Consider the following 23,900-nt stretch of genomic DNA (forward strand, 5'->3'; position numbering starts at 1 on the left):
AGTTACATCATTACTGTTCTTGCAATATCGTATATTTTGATTTTGATGCACTTTTCCAGAAAAGTCAGTATTTTTATTACGCCATTTACTCTTCAATATATAGTGTATGATAAACTACGCTACAAGAATTTCTTCTGTTCAAATTTACCAATTGCTTTTACTGTTTTCAGGTTAATGCATTGTTAAAATGGAGAACACAAAGCACGGAACATGCATCAGTCACCCAGACAACTTCTGCTATGTTTGTGGACACTTAACCCCAAAAACTCAGAGGAAGAAAATATACATCACAATTGCATATTCATTGTACTTCGGCTGCAAGATCAGTGACCAAGAAAAAAATTGGGCTCCACATATCTGTTGTATTACTTCTACAATTAACTTAAGGGTGTGGTTATATGGCAAGCTGAGAGCATTATCTTTTGCCATCCCTATGGTATGGCAAGAGCCCAAGAATCATTTAGATGACTGCTATTTCTGCATGACAAAAATAAAAGGCCTTTCCAAAAAGAGCGAGCACTGCATCAAATATCCAAATGTCCCATCAGCAAATAGGCCAGTGCCACATGGTAAAGGACTGTCAGTACCTGTGCCACCAAAATCTTGGGGTATTGTAAGTAGTGATGAAGGTACAGAAGAAATCGTTTTACCAGATGTTGTGGAACCATGTACTTCACATGATTTGGACTACGAGACAGAAAAAGAAAAGGCCCCACACTACATTGAACAAGAAGAATTAAGCGACTTGATCAGAGACTTGGGCTTACCCAAAGAGAAGGATGAATTACTCGGATCCAGAATACAACAGTGGATCTTACTCACCACAGGTACAAACATTACAATATACAGTAAACGACATAAAGAGTTTTCAAGATATTTTGCAATGGAAAACAACACGTGTGTTTGCAAAGACATTGATGGTCTTATGCAGGAACCAAACATTGATCACAATAACTCTGAATGGCATTTGATCATTGATGAGTCAAAGCTAAGTTTGAAAGCAATATTGCTTCATAATGGAAATACTTTACTATTAATTCCTCTTGTTCATGCTGTTGGCCTGAAAGAAACTTACGATAGTATGTCCCAGATTCTTGCTGCTATACTTTACAATGACTATGGTTGGAATATTTGTGGTGATCTCAAAGTGATTGGCCTGCTTGTTGGGATGCAAGGTGGTTTCACTAAATACTGTTGTTTCCTGTGTTTGTGGGATAGTCGTGCAACAGCCAAACATTACGTCATACAACATGGGACAAGAGAGATGAATATATTTATGGCAAAAGATGTAAAGTATGTTCCATTGGTTGATCCACAAAAGGTTTTTCTTCCCCCTGTACACATGAAGCTTGGACTGATTAAGAATTTCACTAAGGCACTGGATAAAGAAAGCAGAGGATTCACATATTTACTGAAAACGTTTCCAAATTTATCTCATGCAAAGCTGAAGGAAGGAATTTTCATATGTTATCAAATAAGAAAGCTTCTAAAAGATGAAGAATTCCGAATTCTTCATCTTTTAGAAGAAACCCGAATGATGTTGAACTGGCTGCATGGAGATCTTTCAAGGCTGTGGTACACAGATTCCTTGGAAAGAGAAAAGAAGAGAACTACGAGCAACTGGTGACAAACTTGCTGAAATGTTTCAAGGACATGGTGTGCTGAATGTCACTGAAAATGCATTTCCTTAATTCCATCTGGATTTCTTTCCTGAAAACTTAGCAGATGTCAGTGATGAACAAGGAGAGCGCTTCCACCAGGATGTATCTGCAATGGAAAAATGATACCAAGGTCGATAGGACTCTGCAATGATGGGAGATTACTGTTGGCTCCTTAAATGGGAAAGTAATCTGGAGTATAAAAGAAATCAATGAGTTGGAACCATGTCTAAGTAACATATATTGTGTGTAATAATTACAACCATGTATTCTGATATTGTGTAAAAACAAGGAATTTAAAAAATGCGTATAGCTTTTGATGTAGATGTGAACAGAAGTAAAAGATTGATATTTTCATCAGGACATTAATTTTGTTCAGAATAACCAACTTTCGTTCCAGAGGTATGACGAAAAAAAAAAAAAAAATTGTCAGGTAGTGATAATCAGATCAAATCAAAGGTATTACTCCCTCCAGTTGCCTCTGGTTGTCTGTACTTGTTAACAGGAGACTGCTTCTACAGGGATGGGATACACTTAAGAAAGGGTGCAAGAATATTTGCTGATGCTATCGAGGCAGTGTTAGGTGGGTCGGAAAACTGTTAGCTTGGGGGGATACAAGGACTAATAGATTAACAGTAGCCACTGGTAGAGGTGAAAGTGATTCTTGCGCTGCTTCTATTGGAATGAGCAGCAGCCTGGAAAACAAGATGCAGGGTATTTCAGAGAATGCTGGGAGTCATTGCAGTACAAGTAAACATATGGGTTGTGTTAGGGTAGCAAAGAATAGGAACAGGTGCAGGTACACCAATGCTAGGAGTTTGGTAATTAAATTTGATGTTGTTGTTATTTGATTTTTTTAGGAGCATTAGCAGCTAAGGCCATATTGCTCCGGGAATACGCGATGGTCATTTCCTGACCTTTCCGCATCCTCCGTATTTGGTGGTCATGGGCTCGAACCCTGGTCTAATCAAGAAGCATGTGCTACGATATGCTGCACCTGCCCACCTGGCTATGGAGGTGCCTCCCTATATTTGATGAATTTGAGGTGTTGCTCAAAACATCAAAGGCAGATATTGTTGGGATATCAAAAAAGGGATGTCACACAGATATAAGGAATGCAGAACTGGAATTTGGGGAGTACAATGTGCACAGGAAGGACAGACAGGATAGCAATGGAGGAGGGGTTATGCTATTAGTTAAGAAACACATAAAATTCAAGGAAGTGAAGCCAGTCGATATCGCCGGACTGGTCTGCAAGAGTAGCTCATGGTGTCTTGTCAAAGATATACAGGAATTTTTCTAGCAGGGATAAGGAGGTGTGTAAGGTGACGGTCAGGCCACACCTTCAGTACTGTGTACAGGTCTGGAGGCCTCATTTTAAGAAGGATGTAGAGCTCTTGGATTGAGTACAGAGAAGGGCAACAAGATTAGTGAATGGAACAAAGGGTTGCTCTTACGAAGAAATGCTTCAATTTTGCAAATTAAAGAGTCTGGAGACTAGGCACCTGCGAGGTGATCTGATTGAGGTGAATAAAGCCTTGAATGGTTTGAGTATGCTCAATGCTGATGGGATTCTTCCTCTTGCTCAAAATAATCACCTGAGAGGGCATAAATTCAAATTGAGGAAAGACGGAGGATAGATGTACGGAAGTTTGCCTTTAGCCAGTGGGTAGTTGGTTAGTGGAACAGACTTCCATCCTTTGTTGTGGAAGTTGATATCCTAAATAAATTTAAGGCTGAGCTGGACAGGTATTTGGAATGAATGGAGGGGTGAAATGGGAGCGTTTTTCTTTTTTTTTTTTTTTTTTTTTTTGCTGACACTGCATAAACTTGCTTTCTTGCATCATATGCCTCTACTAATGCTAATGTTAAAACAGTCATCAAATAAATCCACAAAAGTCTTGCTAGCATGCAAGTGACCAATCCACAAATATGAAATATGAAAGTTTTAAATTTTCTGGTACATTGTGCCTTTTCTACATAATTTGCAATACTAAAGTTTTTATTAAAAGTACAATGCCATTATTTACTTACATATTGGCTTGTCACGCAATGGGGGCCGTACACTAGTAGTGCGCCAGCGAAATTCCTGCGTATCAAGTGCTTCCCTGAGAAAGTTTCTGATACGATTTTCTGGACTTATATAGGTATCACTTTCTCCCTGCAAATTTTCACAGTAAATCCTAAGAAGAGGGAGAAAACACTCTGAAAGTCATTATTTTACACACAACTATGCAAAATATAAATTACTGATTTTTTCATTGATTCCGCCACATATTCGCTACTTCTTTGGGAGGGAAGGATTCAAGTGTGTATGTGTGTATATACATATATATACACTGTTTGACAAAATTAACAGAACATGAAGAAAATCTGGTACAACTCGTGCAGCATGTGATGAAGTGGGACAAAATTTGGTATGGTATTACCACAGAATAATGATGAAATGAGGAGACAGCGAGAACCTTTGGATAGGTATAAGGGTTAATTATAGAGTTTGTATAAGAATTACCAAAAAAAGGTCACATTACACAAGCTGATACAAGATGCTCAAAAATATGGTCACATGACACCAGTATGGTGTATGATTCCCTCCGATGGAACCATGCGCAATATAAGGGTGTCTATAAGATTCTGTGGCAACAAACCCTATTCTTCCAGCAGCACAGATTTTAGCTCACCAAGTGACCAACAAGTTGGCTGACAGCATGCAATGTGACACCCAAGGGCATCCACACATATTTGAGTGTTGTTTGTTTATTTTGGTTTTCAGGACCATTAGCAACTAAGGCCATATTGCTCCGGGGATATGTGGTGGTCATTCCCTGACCTTTCCGCATCCTCCATATTTGGTGATCACGGGCTCGAATCCTGGTCTAATCAAGAAGTGTGTGCTACGCACTGCTGCTCCTACCCACCTGGCTACGGAGGTGCCATATATTTGAGTGGATTTAAGTCTCTGTGATCATGCTCGACATGGCAGTCGATGGATATCTTTAGTTTCAAGACATTCCTCTACCTTCAGCTCTATGTGTGCAGTGGCATTGTCGTGCATGAAAAGAAAATGAGCCAACTGCACCTCTAAAATGTTGCACAAAAGATTCGAAGATCTGTTTTCAGTACTTCTGTGCAGTTATACCCCAATAAAAAACATGAAGAAGGGTGCAACTGGCTGATCATTATTCCGCACCACACAAGAACATCACCTTCACCATAAGTATCCCTTTCTCTGATATTGGAGGGATGGCACCACATTCCTCATTGTCTCCAGATGAATAGAATCTGTTTGCAGGTTAAAACAGGACTCACCAGAGAACAGAACTGTACCCCATTTGTCAGGTCTCCAAGTCACATATTAATGGTACCAGTTTTTATGAGCTCTGCAATAGTTTGGAGTTAATGGGATACAACCCACTGGCTTCCTTGCATAGTGGCCACTTGAATTGAGCCTTCTTAACACAGTCCGGTTTGAAATGTTTTTTCCTGTGGCCACAGCAACCTCAAGAGACAGTTGATTTGAAGACATTGTAGGTTTCTGTCTTGCTGCTAGAGCTCTCTAGCTCTAACAGCAAGATGAACCATATAATATCTGTTCACGTTGTTGTTGTTGTTGGAGGTTTTACGGTGCAACAGCTGCTAAAGGCCATTATGCACCAATGTTCTGGATGACGAAGCTCTTGGGTAACCTTGGCCAGCCCTTTTTGTAATGGTTCCGTCTCCTGAAACTGCTTTCATAGTGCCAAGATGGCACTGCGTGACATATTAAGCCATAGTGCCATCTCTGCCTGCAACTGCATGGCTTAAAGTTGTCCAACAGCCCAGCATCTCAAAGAATCATCTAAACGATGATGACTTGCTATCCTGAGTACTGGAGATGTGGCTATTCCACTGAGCAAGCCAAAAAAAAAAAAAAAAAAATGGGAATGAAGTGATGTGGTCGCAATCTGTGCTTTTATAGACATGAAAAATTTGTATTAATATACAGCTCTGTAAGGTGGTAGATCAATTTGTATTGGATATTCGGGATAGGTATGCTAGGATGCCTATTATATCAAATATTCTCCTTCAGAGACACTGTTCACAATAAAATATTCATGAAAAACATTTTGTTCTTTTAATTATGTTGAGCAGAGTGTGTGTGTAGATATATATATATATATATATATATATATATGCATACAGTTGAATCCTTTCTCTCTCAAAGAAGTGGCTAATGTGTGGTGGTTTCAAGTGTGTGTGTGTGTGTGTGTGTGTGTGTGCGCGCATATATATAGGGATCATCAAAATTATACAGATAATGAATTTTTTTGACATGTGGAAAGAAAAATAACTCATGGGACCCAAACAGAGTGGAATCCTTGAATAACCGTTAACAGTATGATCCATGAAGTTTCATTGAAACTGTTAAACTATATTAAAACTGTTATTAAAAAATTTGGAACTGTTATTTTGAAAAACAGCTTTTTAATATTAACTCAGCTTAATGTCTATACATTATAAATACTTTATTTGAAAAATAATTCAGGAATTTTTAAAAATGTACATATCATATGAAAAGTGACACATGGATAATGTTACTTGCAATATATTTTACAAGGTTTTAATTTCCAAGCTCCACTAGTTCTGAATTATATACATTCATTTCATTTGAGAAATATAATGGTAATTCCTTTCCAGGTTGAAGACTATACACAATTTTAACTTATCTTGCGCAAAATTTTGTCTAGCAAATACATTTAGTTTTAGATTGTGTGAGCTTGGTCCATTCAGCCCATGGACTGCCCTCTAGGAGTAATAATTATTACATTAGAGATAACTCCTTTGGTTTGTCTATATTTTAAGGCCTCATCCCAATGAGCCTGTCAAAATTGATATAACTGCTCTACAGTAATTTTATTCTCAATTTTGACATTAGCTTGAGAATAAACTTGGCTGAGATAGGGGCATAACTTGATACCCGGGACCTCTAGTGATATATTTATTTTAGTTCAATAAGTTAAAACCAGACTATTCATTTTAACTTATTTAACTAAATAGGAGGTCAGCTAGAAGAATCTTGCAGTTTACTGTAATGCTTTGGAAGATACCATTTGGAAGATATTCAACTCTAGCAGTAAGCTACAGAATCTTGAAATAACTGGGAGTAAAGTGGAGGAGAAACTGTTGAAGATAAACACAAGAAAGGCACCCGGGGTGGATGGGATCTATCCAGTTATATTAAAGGAGGCAGCAAAGGAAGTAAGCAAACCCTTAGCCATAATTATGAGAGCTTCCTTGGACTCAGGGGAGGTACCCATAGACTGGAAATGTGCAAATGTGACCCCAATTCACAAAGGAGGATCAAAGGCTGACACAAGTAATTATAGACCTGAATGATGGTACTGTCCTGAATAAGGTAAATGTTGGAAGTGATCACAGAATGGTAAGATGTACACTTGATATAGATGTAGGAAAGGAAAGGAAAAAACTGACTCGAGTAAATAATACAAAGGTCTTTGAAATAACAGAAGAGGAGAAAAAGCAGTATGTACTGGAACTTAAGAACAAGTTTGAGCTTCTGCAGACTGCTCAGGACCAAGATATCGACGAGGAATATTACAACTTTCTGAAAGTGATAAAGCCCAAGAAACCTATAGGGAAACAGGAATCCAAAGAAGAAAAAATTAGTCAAGAAACACTTGTCATGATGAACCAAAGACGACAAATGAAGAGCAAGAAAAACACTGACAGGGAGAAAATTGAGTATACTGAGTTATGCAAAGCCATTAGAAAGAGACTCAGAGAGGACATAAGAAGATTTAACACAAGAAAAGTAGAACACGCATTAAGGGAAAACAAAGGATTTAAATCAGCAGCCATGAGCAGTAATACAGAAAGACAAATGATACTGAAACTGAAGAATAGCGATGGTGTACTTACAAATAGCAGAGAAGGCATAATTCAAATAGCAGAAGACTACTATAGAGAATTATACAAGGAGCGAGGGAATGATACCAGCAGTGGGGAAGATGGATTGCAAAGTAGCAACACATGCGACATACCCGATATTCTTCCTGATGAGGTAGAACATGCATTGAAGAAAATGAAGAATCGGAAAGCCCCGGGGGAAGATGAAGTTACTGTAGAGTTGTTAAAATTGGGAGGAAGAGACATAACACAAAAACTGGCAAGGCTCTTCACAAAGTGCATTAGAAAAGGTGTGATGCCTAAGCAGTGGAATAATGCAATCATAGTTTTGCTGCATAAGAAAGGAGATAAATCAGAAATTGGAAATTATAGACCAATTAGCTTGTTATCCCATATCTACAAGTTGTTCACAAGGGTCATTACTAACAGATTAGAAAGAATACTTGATGAGAATCAACTGAAAGAGCAAGCTGGCTTTAGGACAGGATTCTCAACTATGGATCACCTTCACGTAATATCACAGCTAATGGAGAAAGCAAATGAATATAAAACACCATTATGCCTGGCATTTGTGGATTATGAAAAGGCATTTGACTCTATACAGCATAAGGCAATGTTTCGGGCACTGGAAAGACAAGGCATAGATACCCCATATATTATGATTTTGAAGAAAATATATGAGAGTGCTACATCCTTTATTAGACTAGACAAAGACAGTAGCAAATTTAAAATCGAGAAAGGAGTTCGACAAGGAGACACAATATCTCCGAAGCTGTTTACTGCTGCCCTTGAGGAAGCTTTCAGAAGATTAGACTGGTCGCAGAAAGGAGTCAATGTGAACGGAGAGTACCTAAACCATTTACGATTTGCAGATGACATTGTGGTCATAAGCCACGATCCCAAAGAATTAGAGGAAAATCTTAATCAGTTATGCACAGTTAGTAAGGATTTTGGACTAAAGATGAATATGGCTAAAACAAAAGTAATGATGAACAAGTATGCCACGGAAAGGGAAATAATGATTGAAGGAGCAGTAATTGAAAAGGTGGAGTCATATACTTATCTGGGACAAGTTATTAGCTGGAATAATGATAAATGGCTGGAAGTCAAGAGAAGAATAAATTTTGGATGGATAGCATTCAGGAAATATAGTCACATACTGAAGAGCAATATCCCAGTTTGTCTGAAACGTAAATTAATGAATCAATGTATACTCCCCACCATGACTTATGGAAGTGAAACTTGGGCACTCACCAAAAGAATGGAAGAGAAGCTAAGAACTACACAGCGAAGAATGGAACGAATTATATTGGGAATCAGACTGTTAGATAAGAAGAGAAACACATGGATTAGGCAGCAAACTCAAGTAAAGGACATTCTTATCAAAACTAAAGAACTAAAATGGTCTTGGGCAGGACACATAGCTCGAAGACATGATGACAGATGGACTAAGAAAATAACAGAATGGTACCCAAGAGGAGCTAGAAGAAAACCTGGAAGACAAAGGCGGAGATGGATAGATGAAATTCATGAGTTTTTGAGTAGTAAATGGATGGCCAGTGCTCAAAACAGAAAGAACTGGAAAGTTGCTGGAGAGGCCTTCATCCTGCAGTGGATTGAAAATGGCTGATGATGATGATGATGATGAGCTTAACTTCTGTTCCAGGAAAATTAATGGAGGCACTGGTTAAAGAAGCACTGCAGGATCATTTAGACAAGACTTCAGTTATAGATCAGACACAGCATGGTTTTGTTAAGGGGAAGTCTTGCCTGACCAACTTCATTGGATACTATGATGCAGTCACAAAAGAACTGGATGCAGGGAATAACTTTGATATTATATACTTGGATCTTAGAAAGGCTTTTGATACTGTTGCACATGGAAGACTGCTACACAAATTGGAGCAGTGTGACATTGGAGGCAAATTGCTGCTATGGATAAAGGGGTGGTTGATGGGGAGAAGACAGAGAGTGGTAATCAATGGACACTGCTCATCGTGGACTGATGTTATTAGTGGAGTCCCTCAGGGCTCAGTGTTGGGTCCATTATTGTTTTCTGTATTTATAAATGATATTGATGATGGTATATCCGGCTTAATGTCCAAGTTTGCAGACGATACAAAGGTTGGCAGGGTTGTCAAGGACACTACGGACACTATGCTGCTGCAACAGGATCTGGAAAGGTTGAGCAGATGGGCTGAGAGGTGGCAAATGAAGTTTAACATTGACAAATGTAAAGTACTACACATGGGAAACAGCAACCCCAGAGCAACGTATCAAATCTGTGGTACTACACTGACAGTGGTAGAGAATGAAAGGGACTTAGGGGTGGTTGTGCAGGCAGATATGATGTTCTCTGAGCAGTGCAGACGGGCTGCAAGAGTAGCTCATGGAGTATTGTCAATGATATACAGGAATTTTTCCAGCAGGGATAAGGAGGTGATTATTCCATTGTATAAGGCGATGGTCAGGCCACACCTAGAGTACTGTATACAGGTCTGGAGGCCTCATTTCAAGAAGGATGTAGAGCTGCTGGAACGAGTACAGAGAAGGGCAACAAGATTAGTGAATGGGACGAAGGGGTGCTCTTACGAAGAAAGGCTTAAGTTTTGCAAATTACAGTGTCTGGAGACTAGGCACCAGCGAGGTGATCTGATAGAGGTGTATAAAGCCTTGAATGGTTTAAGCATGCTCAATGCTGATGGGATTCTTCCTCTAGCTCAGAAAAATCACCTGAGAGGGCATAAATTCAAATTGAGGAAAGAAAGATGTAGGATAGACGTGCGGAAATTTGCCTTTAGCCAGCGGGTGGTTGGTTGGTGGAACAGACTTCCATCCCTTGTGGTGGAGGTTGATAGCCTAAATAAGTTTAAGGCTCAGCTGGACAGGTATTTTGAACGAACAGAGGGATGAAGTGGAAGTGGGCTTTTTTTTTTTTTTTTTGGCTGATGCTGCATAAGCTTGCTTTCTTGCATCAAATGCCTCTACTAATGCTAATGCTAATGCTAATTTGGCATGCATGAGTAGCAGCACCCAGAGGAGCAAACCTGTGGGCTGCCATGTTTCTGAATGATGAAATCAAAGTTCCAAGAGCTGGTCATAATGAAGACAAAAACAATCAGATAATAAATTTAATGAACAACCTATTCTACTCTAACTACTCTTCTGAGCTTGGAAAATAAGAGCTTAATATTGTACTTTAAATATTTAACATATTCATTAAAAAACAATTTCTCCTCCGGGTATGACTCATATTTAATACTGATGGGAAAATTTCAGGGTGATCTCCCCCCCCACTGGTTCCTCACAACACAACAGCAATTACTACTTCGTCTGCCCTTCAGCAGAATATGCACTATTACACTAATTAATATTTCCAACTTGTACCTTTTGCTCCATTTCTGTCTGCCAGGGGCAAAAGTTGATGACGTTGTAGAGCGGATATCATCTTTTAAGGGCACAAAAGGTGATATAGTTGTACACATTGGCACTAATGACATTAAGAGTAGGAGACCGGCGGAATTACTTGACAAGTACAGGTCACTGATGAAAAAAAGCCGTGAATTAGGGTTGAAATTGAAAGTGTCTGCAATTCTGCCCAGACACGATAGGAGGGAGTATATGATGAGAGCCCTGTCAATCAATTCGGCCCTGGAAAGATTGTGCAGGGCTCAAGGGGTAGAATTTTTTTCAGCCTGGTCTGTACTTGTTAACAGGAGAGACTGCTTCTACAGGGATGGGATACACTTAAATAGAAAGGGTGCAACAATGTTTGCTGATGCTATCGAGGCAATGTTAGGTGGGTCGGAAAACTGCTAGATTGGGGGGATACAAGGACTAATAGATTAACAGTAGCCACTGGCAGAGGTGAAAGTGATTCTTGCACTGCTTCTATTGGAATGAGCCGCAGCCTGGAAAATAAGATGCAGGATATTTCAGAGACTGCTGGGAATCATTGGGGTACAAGTAAACACATGGGTTGTGTTAGGGTAGCTAAGAAAAAGAACAGGTGCATGTATACTTGTGTGTACACCAATGCTAGGAGTTTAGTAAATAAATTTGATGAATTTGAGGTATTGCTCAAAACATCAAAGGCAGATATTGTGGGGATTTCAGAGACGTGGTGTCACACAGATATAAGAAATGCAGAACTGGAATTTGGGGAGTACAATGTCTACAGAAAGGATAGACAGGATAGGAAGGGAGGAGGGGTTATGCTATTAGTTAAAAAACACATAAAATCCAAGGAAGTGAAGCCAGTCGACATCGCTGGACAGTGCAGTGTCGAGTCAGTTTGGTGTGACATAAGCATTGGGAGATCAAAATTGAGAGTAGGAGTGTGCTATAGGCCTAATGACTCTGATGAGTATAATAAGAAACTGTTCGGAGAAATAGAGTGGGCCAGTAAATCAGAGAGTCTTATAATGGGGGATTTTAATTTCCCAGATATTGACTGGAATTTGGGGGCTGGTCACTCACACAGTAGCAAGGCTTTTGTGGATTTATTGGATGATTGTTTTCTACATCAGCATGTTCGGGAGGCAACTAGAGGGAGTAATACTCTTGATTTGATTATCAGTAGTGATTCTTCATGCATTAAGAATCTGCAGATAAATGAACCACTTGGTGGCAGTGATCACAGTGTGCTGAAGTGGGAGTTACTCAAAGAGGTAACTACCATTAGGGGTAAAGGGAAGGGGTATTGCTTTCGTAAAGGCGACTACAATGGACTGAGACAGTATTTAAATTCTATACAGTGGGATCAACTGATGATATTGCCAACAGCAAATTCAAAATGGGAAGCATTCAAAGAACTTATCGTGGAAGCTACTAGGCTTTACATACCAACTAAGAAATATTGTTCAAGGTTTAGGCCTAAATGGTTGTCAGATGAACTAATGAGGCATATGGCAGAGAAGAAAAATGCATGGGATACATACAAATTAACACGTGACACGGACGCCTATGATAGATACAAGTTGATCTGTAACCAAGTTACAAAGGAGGTTAGGCAGGCGAAGGCAGATTACGAGAGATCCTTGGCAAGGGATGCGAAGAAAAACAGCAAAGAGTTCTTTACTTATGTAAACTCTAGAAGGAAGGGGATGAATCAGATTGGTCCACTTGAGATCGATGGGTCAACTGTTGATGACCCTGCTCGGGTAGCTAACAAACTAAATGAATATTTTGCATCGACATTCACACATGAGGAGTTATTCAGCGAGGGGAATGCCAGAGGTGTATTCAACTCTAGCAGTAAGCTAGAGAATCTTGTAATAACTGAGAGCAAAGTGGAGGAGAAATTGTTGAAGATAAACACAAGAAAGGCACCTGGAGTGGATGGGATCTATCCAGTTATATTAAAGGAGGCAGCAAAGGAGGTAAGCAAACCGTTAGCCATAATTATGAGAGCTTCCTTGGACTCAGGGGAGGTACCCATTGACTGGAGATGTGCAAATGTGACCCCAATTCACAAAGGGGGATCAAAGGCTGACACAAGTAATTATAGACCTGTGAGTTTAACTTCTGTTCCCGGAAAATTAATGGAGGCACTGGTGAAAGAAGCACTGCAGGATCATCTAGACAAGACTTCAGTTATAGCTAGGACACAGCATGGTTTTGTTAAGGGGAAGTCTTGCCTGACCAATTTGATTGGATACTATGATGCAGTCACAAAAGAACTGGATGCAGGGAATAACTTTGATATTATATACTTGGATCTTAGAAAGGCTTTTGATACTGTTGCACATGGAAGACTGCTGCACAAATTGGAGCAGTGTGGCATTGGAGGCAAGTTGCTGCTATGGATAAAGGGGTGGTTGAGGGGGAGAAGACAGAGAGTGGTAATCAATGGACACTGCTCATCGTGGACTAATGTTATTAGTGGAGTCCCTCAGGGTTCAGTATTGGGGCCTTTATTGTTTTCTGTATTTATAAATGATATTGATGATGGTATATCAGGCTTAATGTCCAAGTTTGCAGACGATACGAAGGTTGGCAGGGTTGTCAAGGACACTACTGACACTATGCTGCTGCAACAGGATTTGGAAAGGTTGAGCAGATGGGCTTCGAGGTGGCAAATGAAGTTTAACATTGACAAATGTAAAGTACTACATATGGGAAACAGCAACCCCAGAGCAACGTATCAACTCTGTGGTACTACACTGACAGTGGTAGAGAATGAAAGGGACCTGGGGGTGGTGGTGCAGGCAGATATGAAGTTCTCTGAGCAGTGCAGACGAGCTGCAAGAGTAGCTCATGGTGTATTGTCAATGATATATAGGAATTTTTCTAGCAGGGATAAGGAGGTGATTATTCCCTTGTATAAGGCAATGGTCAGGCCACACCTAGAGTACTGTATACAGGCCTGGAGGCCTCATTTCAGGAAGGATGTAGAGCTGCTGGAACGAGTACAGAGAAGGGCAACTAGATTGGTGAATGGGACAAAGGGGTTCTCTTACGAAGAAAGGCTTAAGTTTTGCAAATTACAGTGTCTGGAAACTAGGCACCAGCGGGGTGATCTGATAGAGGTGTACAAAGCCTTGAATGGTTTGAGCATGCTCAATGCTGATGGGATTCTTCCTCTAGCTCAGAAAAATCACCTGAGAGGGCATAAATTCAAATTGAGGAAAGACAGATGTAGGATAGATGTGCGGAAATTTGCCTTTAGCCAGCGGGTGGTTGGTGGGTGGAACAGACTTCCATCCCTTGTCGTGGAAGTTGATAGCCTAAATAAGTTTAAGGCTCAGCTGGACAGGTATTTCGAACGAACAGTGGGGTGAAGTGGAAGTGGTTATTTTTATTTATTTATGTTACTTTTTTTTTTTTTTTTTTTTGGCTGATGCCGCATAAGCTTGCTTTCTTGCATCAAATGCCTCTACTAATGCTAATGCTAATTTCAGCAACAATTCAAATATAATTGAAACTCTAAATTTTATTTCAGATTGAACATTCTCATAAATAAAGACATAAGCATTAAACCACCAATTCACTCCAGGCATAACAATTTTGAGGAACTCATGAAGAACTATGTTTCAGGCAAACAGGAAGAAGCCTGAATCCTGACGGTAGCTATGTTCAACAGATCTACCTTCCTCTGTATATCTACTTATAATATGCATTCTCCTTTCATGACAATAGCTCCTAAATATTATTGAGAGATTCTTCTGACATCTGGCCTCTCTCAATCTCATAAAATACCCTCACACCACAGCACAAGGCACCTTTAAAAATAATCCCAAGACATACCGATCCCAGCACTCTGCATCTAGTGTTCTCTGCAGATTTCCCTTTCTTAAATCCATATTGTTTTTCAGAAAACAAATTCAATAGGAAGAAGATCAATAGGATAATATGACCCTGGATCAGATAGTGATCTATCAGTTCATAATTACTTTAATAAGGTAATCTTCCATGAATGGGGGAAAAATTTCCTCACTACCTCACTAAGAGAAATGTTATACAATTTAACAGATGTTTAGTTTTAAAGTATGGAACCTATGAATAATCTGCCTTTCCATGATATTGCACCACTCTGAATAAAATGCACTGTTCCAGTGGAGAAATATATTGCTGTTTTATTGAAAGTGTTTGCCACTGCCCAAACTTGAGTTTCGATTCTTTTGAAGTTAACACGGTCAAAATCACAATTCATTCAGCCCTGGGTTGAAAAAGCCTACCGTCACCCACTAAGTAGGGATAATTATCACAGGCAAGTGATCATGTCCATTTGGGGTTCTTCTACACCTCCCAAGAAAGTAAAAGAAGAAAGGCGAGAAGGGGAGCAATGGCAAAAAAAGTATAGGTTTGTTCGTTCGTTTGTTTGTTATTTAGTTTTTAGGAGCATTAGCAATAAGGCCATATTGTTCCGGGATATGCGGTGGTCATTCCCTGACCTTTCCCATCCTCCATATTTGGTGGTGACGGGCTTGAACCCCGGTCTAATCAAGAAGCGTGTGCTATGCAATGCTGCTCCTTCCCACCTGGCTACGGAGGCGCCTACAAATGTATAGGTAGGCATCTGCAGTTTGCTTTTGCTTATAGGGCTTTCATTTGCTTACAGCTATGTCTCCTATAAGCAAAAGCAAACTAGTTCATGCTTTCAGGAGGTCCTTGATGTCATCAATATTTCACTGAAATCCGTGACAATTCTGCTATAGGAATTTAGCCATTATTTGGGCTTGGTGGATTCATCAGTTGGCTTCTGAATTGCTGAGGGCTTTTTTCTCTCAGCCTTGATTTTCTTTAAGAAAGTATGGACACTGCCTGTGTTCATTTCTTACTCCAAAAAGAGTACCAAGATTGGAGCATCTGGTACCTCCTTCATTTTAATGTCCATTTTTTTTTTTTCTTGTGTTTCATGTGGCACTTCAAGTGTTTTTGGCTTTTTACTTCTACTTTGTTTTCCAACCAGTTGAGTGGTGGGAGGTACAGACATGGGAGTGGCAACTATTGGTCCTTCTGTGTGGGTTTTTGCTAGCTTAGTAAGTAGCATGCATTAGGAGTAAACAACTCTTTCAGTAGGACAATCATTTTGGTTTAAATTCCAATGGAGCATCTCCCTGCTACCTTCTGAGCATATAAAGGTTTGTTGGTGTTTACTGGTTTCATGGTTTTTCTTAGCTCATGGTATGATATAGTCAGCTCTGCCTTAAGTCACTGTATTTCTTTTTCTTCCATCCACATCTGGCATGCTCATGTGTATGTAGGTTGCTCTCCTTGACAGTCAATGCAGGTGGATTTTGTCGATGAACATGATAGCCATATTTCTGGCATTGAAAGCACCTTAAACGATTTGGAACATATGGATGTACTGGACAGTCAAAATAGCCAGCTTTAATTTCATTAGGTGATGTTAATGAATTAAATGTAAGGATTATGTTTCTAATGGGAACAAGATTCCCATCTTTACACGTGAATATTTGTTTTGCAGTTGTCATTCCTTAAGATTTTAATACAGAACAGATTTCCTCTTCGACCACTTCAAGGAGATCCCATTCTGAGATTAATTCAGTATCTTGTGGGGGTAACTATGGCCAGTCTTCCCCCAATATATTATTATTTGTTATTAGAAACAAATTTCTGAGTTACCCTGTGTGTGTGTGTGTGTGTGTGTGTGTGTGTGTGTGTGTGTGTGTGTGTGTGTGTGTGTGTGTGTGTGTGTGTGTGTGTGTGTGTTATTTTGGTTTTTAGGAGCATTATAGTAACTAAGGCCATATTGCTCCGGGGATATGTGGTGGTCATTCCCTGACCTTTCCGTATCCTCTGTATTTGGTGGTCATGGGCTCGAACCCCGGTCTAATCAAGAAGCGTGTGCTATGCACTGCGGCTCCTGCCCACCTGGCTACAGAGGTGCTGTTTGTGTGTGTGTCAAGCCCATACTCACTAGATGTGAGCCCCTGGGGTTAATATGTTACTTCTGGCCTCTATGAAAATGTCACCTGAGAGAAGCTGTTTGACTGATTTAGGAGAGCCTGCTAATCCTTCTGATAGAGAAGGGTGACATTTTTCTTAAGGGCTTCTCACTAGTAGAAGATACCTATACCTGAATTATCAGGTTAAGAGGTGTTGGACCTGATAATTCTTCAGTTGGCTATCTCTTTACTGGAGTGACTTTATCTGGTTCAATGACTGAGTTTTTTGGTAGGGACCATATTAGGGTCCCAAAAGAAGAGTTTTATGAGGATTCATAGTATTTTTTTAAAATTTTTTATTCAGTGCCTGGGCTTCTCGCCCACGACAGAACCCAAATTGGATGCCCGGGCTACACAGACACCATACCAGCACTGTAGTCAGCCTGAATCCTGTCCCTCATTCCACAAGGGTAGGGACATTGACATGGTTGTCCCTTGCAGGCAAATCCACTAGCTGATTGAGCCTGACCAAGCTACCAGGAGAAACCAGCTTTGTCAAAGCAGAGGACAAATTAGCATGTTGAAGCTGAGTCCCCTCAACCACTAGGATCCCCCTTTCCAAGTTTCCACAGGGTGCAGTGCATGGCAAACACACTGGATTCTTATGGTTGAAGGAACCTGGAACCTAGGCTGTGGCCATTGGATCCCAGTGATACTAATCTGTAGGACCATCAGTCTCACTTGGAGGTTCCCACATCGAGGGCAGAAATTGAGCACTGCTATTACTACTGATGATATAACAAGACTTGCCTATAAGGGGCAGATTAACAATGAATTTAGAGAGTTCATGCACTGGGGTGCCAAAGCTCATGACAGTGAATGAAAAGGACATCAGCTTATGGATCTACCCATAAAATTCAGAAAGCTATCAACCCAATGCATGAGGTCTCCCATGTAGTGCTTTATTAATCGTGTTCTGAAAAAACCAGGCTATTCCTGGTTTTCTCAGAACATGATTAATATTCTGCCTCCAATGTTAATAGCCTCCAACTTCATTAATATTTTAATAGGAGGATCTTGCACATGCTAATAAAGATTTTGGTCTTGCAGAAGAGACAGAGTCTTCTGAACATAATTCAACTTGTCCAAAAGAACAATGTGACAGCCATTGTCTTCAGGGAGGATGACGACAGTGATCTTCACAAAGAGAAAAAAAAGGGTTCTGTTTGGATGCAATTGATCATGGGAACTATGTGGTGCACATTACGTAATAATGAGGCAGTCTTGAATTGGATTTCCATTGACTTCTTTGGGTAGATGACTGAGAAGAGAAGCTTCTGCTCCATGGCCAAATGAGCTATCAGTGGTTTATAGGGTAATATGGCAAATTTCAAGAGGTAGCATTGGTCAGCTATTAACTCCTTAATGCACAAGTTCAGGATAAATTGGGAAGTATCAGTATGTTCCCTGCTGCAAGAAGAATAGATAGTGTCATGATCAGAAGCAAACTTGTGAAGTAAACTACTGAATTTATTTTGCTTCTCCTGTGAAAGTCATCAGCCTCATGCACATGCTGAAAATTTGGATTGGTGTCATTCATATCCATAATACAATCTTTAGTTTGCTAGTAGCCAAATGGTACATTACTACTACCATTACTCAGCTGCAAGACCTAGCATTTTCCAGTGTTAAACCTCAGCCCAGATCCAGTGTAAAACTCAGCTGCCATTTCTCAGCCCAACAAATGAAGAAATATAATTTGTCATTTAAACTATGCTGTCCACCTTTTGTGTCATCAGTAAACTTGGCATGTTGAAAGTGAAATACCCACATCAGTATATCAGAAACAATAAGCAGCCAAAAAACCAAATGAATATCAGAAACAGTAAGCAGCCAGAAACCAAATGAATATCAGAAACAGTAAGCAGTCAAAAACCAAACCTTGTGAGATCATCACTCTCATAACATTAATCTCTGAAGAGCAAGAGCCATTTATAACTAATGTCATCTGCTACTTAACTATTCCTTTATCTAAAGCAGTAGGATGATACATTGCTCCACTGCTCTGTAGCAATGTCACATTGCTTAATGCTACATTGCTCCAATTTATATGGTTGTTCACACAAGACTGTATCAAAAACTTTACTGTAATATAAGTACACGAGGTCAAAGTTATTCCTTCTAACCAATTCTTTACTGACAACCTCACATCAGCTAATTAGATTAGTCAGACATGATCTGCCATTAACAAAGCCATGCTGTGACTCTCATTCCAATTCTGTTCAGATGAACTTGTATGGCATGGTTAATTAAGGACTGCATAATCTTCCCTGGCACAGAAGTCAAACTGAGAGGTAAATATTTGCTCATTTTCAGATCTTTTTAAGATACCTTTATGAACAGAAAAGACATTTGCATGTCTCTACCCACAGGTACATCACCTGAATATAATGTGCAGTATAAATGCAAAATATTTATTCAGCTTATCAGCCAGGTCAAAAATAGTACTGTAATCACAGATATCAATGTACTAAATGGTTGATTTCTTTTCTTTTATTGCTAACATAAGTGAAGTCCTTATTAATATTTTTTACACCCTTGGCTAAGGACTTTGTAATATGCCTTAAAATGACTAAAGCCTTGAGTAATTTTATTATGGAAAGATTTAACGTTTTAGGATTCGGGATCAGTTAATAATCCCTAATTATCCCATGCATCTGATTTCTCTGCTAGGGCATCAGTTCTTTTTCCATCCTTTTTTTTTTTTTTTTTTTTTTTTGCTGTACTTCCAGAATAACTAACTTAAGCATTTGGCATTTCAAAATTACCATCTGATTCCACTGAAAGGAACATATATGGCTAAGACCACAGAAATCCTCTTTATGAAAACAAAAACTCATCCCATTGACAGGAGTTACTTTTATAAACAGACCCTCAACTCAATATGAAGTGATCACTGCTTGCAAGTGGTCCTTTATTAGAAGCTTCTTAATATATGAAGGACCCTTATTAACAGTAGTAATGGCAAATGAGGCAAGAAAGCAAGCTTATATAGCATTAGCTAAAAAAAAAAAAAATCCTACGCAGTTCATCCATCCATACCCTCCAAGAACTTGTCAAGTTCTTCATTGAATTTATTCAACCCATTCACTTCCAAAACAACAGATGGATACCTGTTCCAACAATCAACACATGCTGGCCGAAGGCAAACATACACACATCTATCCCGCAACCATTCCTCCTTAACTTGAATTTAAGTGAAGTCTCAGCAAATGGAAGAATGCCATTAACATTCAGTTTACTCAATCCATTAAAGGCCTTAAGCAACTCAATTGGATCTCCGTACAAGTGCTTGGTCTCAAGATGCTGAAATTTGAAGAACTGAAGTCTTTCTATGTAAAAGCTTTGTTTCTTTGTTTGTTATTTGGTTTTTAGGAGCATTAGCAACTAAGGCCATATTGCTCCGGGGATATGCAGTGATCATTACCTGACCTTTCCGCATCCTCCGTATTTGGTGGTCATGGACTCGAACCCCGGTCTAATCAAGATGCATGTGCTACACTATGTAAAAGCACCCTCTTGTTCCCGTCACCAGTCTGGACGCCCTTTTCTGCACTCATTCCAGTAGATCTACAGCGATGCCTCCAGAGCTCTATATAGTACTAAGAGTGGCCTAACCATGGCCTTCAAAAGGATAGTTACCTCCCTATCCCTGCTAGTAAAGTGTTAAAGTGTTAAAAAATGCTATCATTTTTTATCCCTTTCACCTGCTTTTAAGAAGCATTTATTCCTTATAGTGCCTTATACTTTTTTCACGGCCTGTACAACTAACTAAGTAGCGTCTTCCTGTCAGAATGAACTCCGTTTTACTTTCATTTTCGGACGCCCCAGGGGATGCGGTCAGTGAAACACTACACCGTCGTTTATTGCTCAGAGCAATTAGATGACGTCAGTCACCCCTCTCCCCAATGGCAATGGGTAGTTCGTGTTTGTTTAATTGCCTCAGGAACGAAAAGAGCAGATTGCAACTTTTGACAGAAAAGGGTGAGAAGGCAGAACGTGAGACATAATTTCTTATGCAATCGAATCTAACAAACACAATGACTGTCATTCCAAAATTCCGTTCGTATAAGTATATTGATTTATGTTCGACGACCACGATTGCAAAACAAAAGAAACTGCTCTACACAAACATGAGATTTCCTTTATCTATTTAATATATCATTTGTAGTAGTGTCAAATCCACAAGTTGACAGTCCTTAAGTGTAATTCTTTGCCCCACATTATTGACCCGTGAGATCAGAAAACATCATAGGTAATTAGGGTAGAGGAATACAGAGGTATTTATATTGAAAAGGGGAAAGAAAACAGAGAGTTTTGGGCAGTCTCACTGTAGGTTTTGGAGTTTCCAGGTTGTAAAAGTTAGACAGCGGGTCCGAGAAGCTTAGCGAAAGTTTAAGTCAGCAGATAGAAAAAGTCAAGGAAGTTAGCCCAGAGTCGTACGTATGGATAAAAGAGCATTAAGAAGTAACGGGGACGAACGACCATTTGTCGGTAAGGGATTAGCCTTTTCTAAAACAACACAAATCCAATCATTCGAAGTTAATCATACTTTCCCCTTGCCTTTAAATAATTCACACCCACTGATCTCTCTTCTCATAAAAATCATTCTGACAATTGTGTATCTACTTTTTATAATTAGAATTTACTGTCAACACGACTTGTCAAGTTAGTTGCTATAATACTCATTGTAATTGTTAGGTTGACAGATGTATTCCTATTCTAGTAGTAGAACAATTGTATGACATAACTGCTATCAGTGATTGTGAATTTTTGCAAGAGAAATAGCGGAAAAGACACATGAAGAACATTCCAAAATTGTAACACTACTAATAGCAAGATAATGCTTGCTATTCATTTAATTTACCAAGCAACTACATACCAATTAATCTAAAGCTTTGACCAGTTCCATTGCACTCTTTTGTATAACTTATATATTTAATAAAACTTGTTTTGTTGATCATTTTGCCTTGTGACAATTCTCTGTTACACATAATTCAGATAATTTATTGAGCAGATTTTGAGTTGGAGTTAAGCGGGCTCAAAGGTCAACTTAAGGAGAACCTTCAAATTCATCAAATTTATTTACTATACTTCTAGCATTGGTATACATGCAAGCATACATGCTCCTACTCCTATTCTTAGTTACTCTAAAACATTCCATATACCCACCTATTTCAGGGTGACTGCCATCTGTCCCTGAAATCCCCAACACCCCACACTCCAGGTCGCTACTTATTCTAGTTGTTGTTGTTTGGTTTTTAGGAGCATTAGCAACTAAGGCCATATTGCTCCGGGATATGCGGTGGTCATTCCCTGACCTTTCCGCATCCTTCATATTTGGTGGCGACGGGCTCGAACCCCGGTCTAATCAAGAAGCGTGTGCTATGCACTGCTGCTCCTTCCCACCTGGCTACGGAGGCGCCGCTTATTCTAGTAGAAGTTGTGCAAGAATCACCTTCACCTCTGCCTACGGCTACTGTTAAACTATTAGTCCTTGTATCCCCCCAAGCTAGCAGTTTTCCGACCCACCTAACACTGCCTCGATAGCATCGGCAAATATTCTTGCACCCTTTCTATTTAAGTGTATCCCATCCCTATAGAAGCAGTCTCTCCTGTTAACAAGTACAGTCCAGGCTGAAAAAAATTCTACCCCTTGAGCCTTGCATTCTTTCCAGGGCCGAATTGATCGACAAGGCTCTCATCATATACTTCCTTCTATCCTGTCTGGGCAGAATTGCAGACACTTTCAAATTCAACCCTAATTCTCGGCTTTTGTTCAACAGTGACCTGTACTTGTTAAGTAATTCTGTCGGTCTCCTTCTCCTGATATCATTAGTGCCAACGTGTACAACTATATCACCTTTTGTGCCTTTAAGAGATGATATCCACTACAATGTCATCAACCTTTGCCCCTGGCAGACATACCCTTGTCCTGTTCCACCTATCCTTTTTACAAAGCATGTTTCCCGTTTCCCTGACAATAGAGTCACCAACAACTACTAGTTCCTGTGGGACCAGTGCATTCTGCCTTGGGGGTTGCCGCTGTGTTGCGTGATGACCAAGTGCAAGCTCTGGCGTTGATGTGGGCAGCTGAGAGCCTGATGGGCCCCTCAATTTAGATCTTTCGAGGGCATCTACCCTGTCCTTCAAACTCTCATATAGGCCCATAACAATGCTGAGTTGTCACCTGATTTCCTTACACTCCTTGCATCGCGCACACACACAAAGACATCCCCATGGCAATGTCTTGTTCCGTTCCAGAGAGTTCGGCAAACATTTCACAAGTTGCACATTTTTTTAGGATGTGATGCGTTGAAGAATCGGCCCCCCCTCAGTTCTCCCCCGAGTCACAGCACTCCTGCCACTTTGAGCCCGTTGCTTTGCTGCTCTAGTTTGGGGCATGATGCTTTAAATTAATAAAATCAATAAATTAAATTAATTAAATGTTCAGTTCATTAATCAATGGGTGCTGCTCTTCGTGGACTAATGTTATTAGTGGAGTCCCACAGGGTTCAGTGTTAGGTCCACTGTTGTTTTGTATATTTATCAATGATATTGACGAAGTTTGCAGATGATACAAAGGTTGGCAGGGTTGTTAATGACAATAATGGCAGTGTGCTACTGCAACAGGATCTAGATAATTTGGGCTGATGGGCTAAGAAGTGAAGTTTAACCTTGACAAATGCAAAGTACTGCATATGGATAGAAGTAACCCCACAGAAACGTACCAACTGTGTGGTACTACACTTAAGGTGGTAGAAAATGAAAAAGACCTGGGAGTAATTGTGCAGTCAGATATGAAGTTTTCTGAGCAATGCAGACAGGCTGCCAGGGCAGGTCATGGGGTTTTGTCAATGATATATAGGAATTTTGCTAGCAGGGAAAGGGAGGTGATTGTCCCTCTGTATAAGGCAATGGT

The 23,900-nt window shown here is 39.8% G+C and overlaps 1 protein-coding gene across 6 annotated transcripts in view; it reads right to left on the reverse strand.

The window, feature by feature from the left end:
* The window catches only part of LOC150091205 (voltage-dependent calcium channel subunit alpha-2/delta-3-like), a 1,918,419-nt gene that overhangs the window by 464,333 nt on the left and 1,430,186 nt on the right, over window positions 1-23,900 (reverse strand). For all 6 annotated transcript variants that reach the window (XM_090374703.1, XM_090374689.1, XM_090374699.1 and 3 more), the window contains one exon: window positions 3,693-3,841. In XM_090374703.1, the coding sequence (XP_090230829.1) occupies window positions 3,693-3,841 (149 nt within the window). The remainder of the gene's footprint in view (window positions 1-3,692; window positions 3,842-23,900) is intronic.

This window comes from Mastigoproctus giganteus, chromosome 1, assembly GCF_048544385.1.
Source record: "Mastigoproctus giganteus isolate SK-2022 chromosome 1, ASM4854438v1, whole genome shotgun sequence".
NCBI classification, from domain to species: domain Eukaryota; kingdom Metazoa; phylum Arthropoda; class Arachnida; order Uropygi; family Thelyphonidae; genus Mastigoproctus; species Mastigoproctus giganteus.